Here is a 7,145-nt window from a genome sequence, read left to right as displayed (position 1 = left end):
TACCTCCGTGACACACTGAGCTATACATGGTGGCATCCTTACGACACCCGCAGTCTCTCGCATCAGGTTAGTCAGTGGTTAGGGCTCAGAAGAGCACAGTCTCCTGGGCCTCCGCTTTGGGAGTTAGAACATGCATATCAACTTGTTCTCCAAAAATGGTAATGCATTTACGTTTTCCATCAAACTTCGCTGTAATGAATTCAGGTTTTTTGAGCAAAAGGCTTTGGTTGATTACCTAATCGTCCTCTTGGGGTCCCGGACCACGTACATCAACGATAGTTGCTACAAGCATTACTTTCAGGCCGCACCGACCGTCGCATGTTGCCATCAGCCGAGTCTCCTTACTTGCTACACATAAAAGAGTGGGTAGGCGAAAACGGGCTACTACTGACGCCTAACTTCTTTCTCCTTTGAATGATTTTTCCCTCTGTCATTGCCCCAGCAATAGCTCTCCTAGAGGGTTCAGCAGTCAGAACTGATGACACCGCTTGTCCTTCACCGGTTATTCAAGCAATGTATCCAGCACCAACTTACTCAGGCCTCTCGAAATCAATCTTCAAACCTCGGTGCCCAGTTGATCTAGCTGTCTTCAACGTCCGCGCTCTGAAGCAAGCAGGACAAGCTGCTCTTGCTCTCAAACTGAACTTGCGTGTCATGGATGTATCCTCTGTCAGAACTAAGATTTCAAGATGCAAGCGCAGTGGTTGAGCTGAGTGTCCCATCACTCTCTACTCGCTCCCGGCTGCGCACCTCTAATGATCCAGAGGCTTCCGCGCCTCCACCGTTGGGCCAAGTAATTCGTGGCCACCTGTTGCCACTCATGCTGGGCCCGATGCTGACGTAGAACGTTACATGGTGAACATGGAACCACCTGCATCCTCGTAGGTTTTCAACCGCACATGTCCCTCAAGCGCCGTCGATCTTCTGGTCCGGATAACCTCTCACGTGAATTGTTCAAAGATCGGGGTAACTCCTTCATTCAGCGCTATTCGGTTCCCTGCCGTGTACAGTAATGCATGATGAACGACAGCCACTGACCGACAAGAACAAAACCGACCCGGGAAACTTGGGCAAAAGCCCCGATCCTATGTATCAAGCCGTGAATCCGTGCTTGTCTAATCTGTGAACTGCATTTTTGGAAAAGCGAATGTCTCAGACGACTTTAGGGAGTCGTTGACAACGCACATTTTCAAAAAATTGCTCGCACTGAGTGGGGCACTGTTGTGACTTGCTGAACACTCGTGCAAATCTGCATCGGTCCTTGGCTTTCTGCATTGCCCACTATGGCATATCAAAAGGCGTGGTAGCTTCAGACAGCCCTTTATGGAGCCAAACTAAAATTATTACAACTGTATTTATAGGTCAATTACAGGATGTCCCACGAGTTCGCTTTGGAATCTCCGTGTGGGGGGAGAAACGCCGAGCCAAAGGTGCTCGATTCAGATTGGCGGCATTCTGACCAATCAGGTCATGCCTTCGTTTGGTCCGTAGCCCGCACGTGACGCATCCGTACAATTGTTGTGGTGTCCAGTCATTAGGTTCGGCTGGCCTCCGGACAGGTCACTACAGGTGTATCAGCTGGACCCCGATTGTAACTAGACTGTTGGCGTGACTTCTGATATGTCGTCTAATAGTGGCTTGTGGAACGCTGACTCGAAAGCAGCCAGCAGGACGAATTCGTCCCGGTAGGAGTTGCGTTAACCAAGTGTTCACACTCCGTCAAGTGCTAGAACAATGCAGCGCGTATGAACGGTCCACAATCTTAGTATTACTGGGTTTCCTAGGCGCGTTTTAGACTCACTGCCTAGCAAAGGATTCCTCGGAGGTTTGTGAAAGCAATAAGTTATTTGCATCCTCAGACTTCAGGGCATGTGAGAGTACACAAACTCTCCTAAAGGTTCTGTACAAAAGGCCATGTCCGTAAGTGGCTTCGGCTCTCTCCATTCATGTTTATTTTTGTAATTGATGAGAGACGAATGATGGAAGGTTCTCAAATCCCCAGTGTTCGAATAGCCTGTGATGTGCAGACGCCATCTTTCCCGTCTTCGAAGAGGAGGCGCGAGTGTTTTTGGCCAACTTGACCAAAGTCATCCCATCCTTTGGTATGCACTTTGCGCCCACAAAACTTTGTGGGTAAGGTCATTCTCCTGGACACTCGGTCCTTGGACACGCTGCTTACAGTCCAGAGGGAGACACTAGAAGTTGAGCGTTTAGGAAGTTGTATTAGATCTGATTGTGTTGTGACAGATGAGGTAAGTGCACGAATCTGCAAGCCTCGGGTTGCGTTTGCTAATTTAAGACACCTATGCCGTCAAAGTGGTGTATCTCTGAATCTCAAGGGGCAAGTGTATCAAGCCACTGTGCGGGCTGTTTTAATGTGTGGCTGTGAGAATTGGCCTGTTCGAGCGTCTTTGGGTGTCCGACATCGTTATCCCATCTGGGTTGGTGTCGGCGTGTCCGTAACGAAGCAGTTGGAAAGCGGGTTTTCGGCTGTGCGACGGGTACTTCCACTGAAGAATGTGTCCAGCAGCAGAAGCTGCGCTAGTTAGGCCATGTATTTCGTATGCCGAACCATCGTTTGTCAAAGAGAGTGCTATTTTCCGTTCCCAGTTCAGAATGGTGGACGGAGAGAGGTGGCCAACGCTTTACCTGGCACAAGGTTGTGAAAGAAATTACGAAACTTTTGAGTTCTATCGATGTTACTCGCCTTCCAGGATGAGGGTTGTGTGATCCCCAGCGCGCCTGCTTGGAGGCACTGCAAGATATGGCTGCTACTCGATGCAAATGGCGTTCTCGTTGTCATTTTCTATCCAGATTGCCTGAGTGTGTGTTTAGAGGTGATTGTAGTAAGCTGGCACTAAGCCTCCTCCTCGTCATTTTTATTATTTTCACAATAAGGCTTTCAAGTAAGACGTCAGTGTTGAACACTAATCTCATGCTGTCGATGATGATGAGGGAGAATGTGGTGGCGGTTGCAGTTAGCGGTTGAGGGATCCGAGTGCGAGTTTTTAGGACTGACCTTTCCTAGCCATCATTCCTCGGAGGAAGGCAGCACCGCTGTTTGAATCAAACACCTTATTGCACCGACACTCTTGTCGCAGATGACTGTACGACGGCACCTCCGCGCGACTATGATTCTTCGCATTACGGGGGTTCGCTGTTCCCCGTTGGTCTTCTTGGCATAGCTGAAACCTAAGAAACGGCGTTCCAGCTAGTTTAGTCCGCGGGATCATTGCAGCACTGATGCTCGACCACCACAAGGCAGTGGTTGCTGGCGGGAGATCACCACAGGAATCTACATTTTTAACAAGCAAGTTACCACACATGTTCCAAACTGAAACCTGGAAGTCCAGGAGACTTAGGGAGACCTCTACCCATTGACCAACTTGGTATGAGGGGCACACGCACTCTCCCCAGTATGTTTCATTGGGTCATGTAGGCGCGCAAAGCGCCACACGTAGTAAGTTTTGACCTTTTCTTGACTGATCAATGGATTCATCAGGCTTCTGTCCTCATCAGAAGAATCGAAACCGTTCAAAAATTTCGTTGACTTATCCCATACGGGAATTCCCAAGCTTGATAAATATGAGTGGGTCATTAGGGTCTTCTGTCACTCGCGCCGCCTCCTACAGCATGCCGAACATTGCAACCTGGCGATCGTTCGACTGCAGATTAAAGTCGACACTTAGCGAAAGTTATCACAACTCTGCTTCCAAAGACCACAACTCTCAGCCATTTGCTCATTTTCAATCACTAACCAGCTATCATTCTTAACTTTTGGTTTCCTGTGCGTGAAATCCCTCTTCATCTTACACTATCCACTTCCACACACAGTACTGTTCTGGTCCACGCAACACAGACGGTTTAGTTGTCAAACTGAACCGAACTGAGGTATGGTGAAGACTGGACTTGATGCACTTTTGATCACTGCGGAGACTAACTGCTTGTCAAAGGAAAGCCATGTTTGTTATCCTATTGTTTACACTACTTATGTATGGATGGTACATGCCTTCTTAGCCTAGGCCCAACCCATCAATGGCATTGGTTGGTCGATTGCATAGATAAGGCAACCGGCTTTTGTTCTCCTTAGTATCTATGGCATTCCCAACTCCTGTTGTAATGATAGATCAAGCCATTGTGAAATCTCCCTACCGTCCTCCTACTTTTCATCGCGGGTAATAGTGCAAATATTGAAGAATCGGACTAAAAATGACATGAAATTGGTGGTGAGGAGACGCATTTTCCGTCTGATACCCTTGTAGGTCCGTTATCGCTGAAATGCTTGATATGTACAACAGTGCTTATCAGAACTGAAAATGTTTGATTGATAATCACTTCCACCGATCTCTATCCAAACTGTTGTCCAACTTTCGGTACCTTTTTGATAACTTTTAGTTCATATGCTCTCGCGTACCGTTGGTAGTCGCTGACTACGTATATAGTTTTCATCTTTCGTTTGTAGATTCTCTTTGGAGTGTACTTTCAAGTTCTCCGCATTTTCTTGATACACATAGTCGATTGCCATGCCTCGGACGTACGAAGAAGAGCTCAAGTTTCTTGAAAAAATCACCCCGACGTGTTGGAAAATTAAGAAAGGTTTTGTACCAAACATGAATGTAAGTCAGACTTCGTATTCCAAGGCAATGAACTTTCAGGTCGAGGGTGTCTTCTATGTTAATGACTTTCTGGAGAAGCTTATGTTTGATGAACTTCGGAACTTCACAAGAAGTGGTGATTTTGGTGGTTTTCTGCCGGGTATGAAGCAAATCGGAAATGTCGCCGCCCTTCCTGGCATCGTTCATGTATGTGACCCGCTTGAGGGTTCATTCATATTTGTTTCTAATGATTATCGTGGTGTCTGGTTACAGTGAGTGTTTGAATCGAGGACTTCACTCCAGTACCTAGCTCCTGATATCATTAGCTATTTGCCTGACGGTCGCATTAACTAATCCGATAAACGCAACTCTTTGTTGTGTGATCAAGACCTTTGCCGGTTACCTCGAGACCATGTAGGAACTTTACATCAAACTTCTTGAAAATATCTAGACTGTAATGTAGTGGGTGAAAGCAGCTAGTTATTGTGCAGATTGAATATAATGATAATCCAGGTAGCATGTCTACTGAGGGATAGCCATCCAAGATGACCGGCGCACACAATTCAATTAGAATAACTGAAAAATAGCCACTGAGCTATTCGGAAGCGATTTTCTTAGGTGTTTCAGGTACTGATTATGGGCGTGTTAAACTTGCATCTAATTCAACCCCTCTGTACAGTTTATTCCTCATCTATTCGTACTGAGCTATGGTCACCTTGTACAGAGATAAAACACGTCTTTGTGGGAAGAGATTCTTTTGATTAGGTCTTCTGAATGAAATTTCGGTGGAGCCGCATCAGTCTGCCAGGAAACCCGACTCTGGCGCACTTATTCCTGATCACTCGAAGTGAATAAATTCCAACTAACCCATGAACCATTCTTCCGTCTGACCATCGGCAGAACAGTTATTGATGTTCTTTCACTATCACCAAAGTCTCCTATGCTTTTTACCCCCGACTTTTTCATACTGCATTGTGATAGATTAGTATGTGTGTGTACTCGGCTTCAGCCCTCTGTTCATAGAGCTCCCGATCAGTAATTTGTAAACCGTGCATAAATCTTTACAATGGTTCTTGTCAAATCACTGGGGATTGTTTATTCCACGAAAACAGTGTCTCGGGCCCTTCCACTATTCCTGTTTTTGTCTTGCATCAGTTCAGTTATATCGCATCCTGCGTATTGGAACGGGTGAGCGGACAAACTTATCTTAAATACATCCCTCATACTCCTCTCTGACCAATTCTGATTGTATCAGTTCAGGTCCTTATATGCGTTCTCTCAAGAAGGACCTCTGATTGCAATATCCATCTTCGTTCCCAAAGTGGTTTCTCTGCGAAACTCAATAGTGTTGTAGCCGGTTGTTTTGTTGCACTTCAAGATCCACATAACCCAGTATTTATGATAACTCCCGTCGTTTTCTCCGGTTGCAGCTAACTAGACCGTTCACTGAGCCGCATAATGTCGCTCCCGTTTCTATATAATGTAGCTTTCGCACGTGCTTCTTCTGGTATACAACGTGGACTGTTTTTGGTAGGCTCGACTACACTCGTCCGAGTGAATAACCGCTGCTAATATGTTAAGATTGTAGAGAATCAGTCAACAACTGTTACTTGGGTTGTTTTGTGCATTCGTGCTTTTCTCAAAGAAGCCGCTTCATATTTTTGTTACTGTGGTTAAATGGACAAGGGCGTAGAACAAGCGACTGTGAGTTCGTTCCGTACTGCTTCTGAGCCAGACCTGTGTATGATCGTATGCACATGTAATGGTCATTATACTGTTCCAATCAGTTCAGCCCGGAGAATCCAAGCTCAACAACCCACGTTCATTCGTTTTCAACTGAGACATCAGATTTCCCATCAAACTTAAAACGGAGCTTCTATAGTTCGAAACTCTGAAACCTCATGGTTCAATGTGACCATGGCTACCCCATTTCGGGTAAGCTCTGTTGGCGAAGCATTGTGTGTGTCCTGGCAACGACGTCCGGGGTAACTAACGGGCTAAATAAGCTGGCGAAGTCATCTCTTCAGCTGTAGGGACCGTGTACTTGTACTTGGCGAAGAGGATCATGTAAATACAACCGTGTTTACCGACCATATATCTTTTCGATAGAAGTGTAGACTTCGCCTTGTTAGTTGGTTTTTGGACCTTTTTGGATCTGTAGCCTTCAGGAAGGTGGTAGATGGTCAGTTATGAGGATTGACCGTCTACAGGCTGCACGAAGTTTGCAGTCGAAAAAAGCCATGTGTACCAAAACACTTAAACGAAAACATGAAATTATAAGGGTTCTTAGAATGTGTCACTACCTATTCGACAGATCAGACAAAAGAACAGTAGTGGATGATTTTCAAGTAGACCGGTTGCCCCCACTTTTCTGCGGCATTTTAGATTCCATTGAGGGATAACACTGCAGTTCAAATGGTGTTGGCGGTTGACGCTGTTCTCTTTCCGCGTAGTACACCTCCAGCGCAAAATTGGCCCTTAACAGAAGCTTCAGCAGGATGCTAACCTGTATCGAGAAATGTTACCACGTCCAATACGGGTGATTACTGC

The 7,145-nt window shown here is 46.1% G+C and overlaps 1 protein-coding gene across 1 annotated transcript in view; it reads left to right on the top strand.

Moving 5' to 3' along the window:
• Positions 1–658: 658 nt before the first annotated feature.
• Positions 659–7,145, top strand: part of T265_03928 (hypothetical protein) — a gene marked incomplete at both ends in the record, with an annotated part of 16,062 nt that continues 9,575 nt past the window's right edge. Inside the window, 2 exons of the mRNA XM_009168529.1 lie at positions 659–793; positions 4,515–4,802. Coding sequence (XP_009166793.1) covers positions 659–793; positions 4,515–4,802 — 423 coding nt within the window. The remainder of the gene's footprint in view (positions 794–4,514; positions 4,803–7,145) is intronic.

Source organism: Opisthorchis viverrini, assembly GCF_000715545.1.
Source record: "Opisthorchis viverrini unplaced genomic scaffold opera_v5_58, whole genome shotgun sequence".
In the NCBI taxonomy this organism is placed as follows: domain Eukaryota; kingdom Metazoa; phylum Platyhelminthes; class Trematoda; order Opisthorchiida; family Opisthorchiidae; genus Opisthorchis; species Opisthorchis viverrini.
This window is presented reverse-complemented; position numbering and strand designations above follow the sequence as displayed.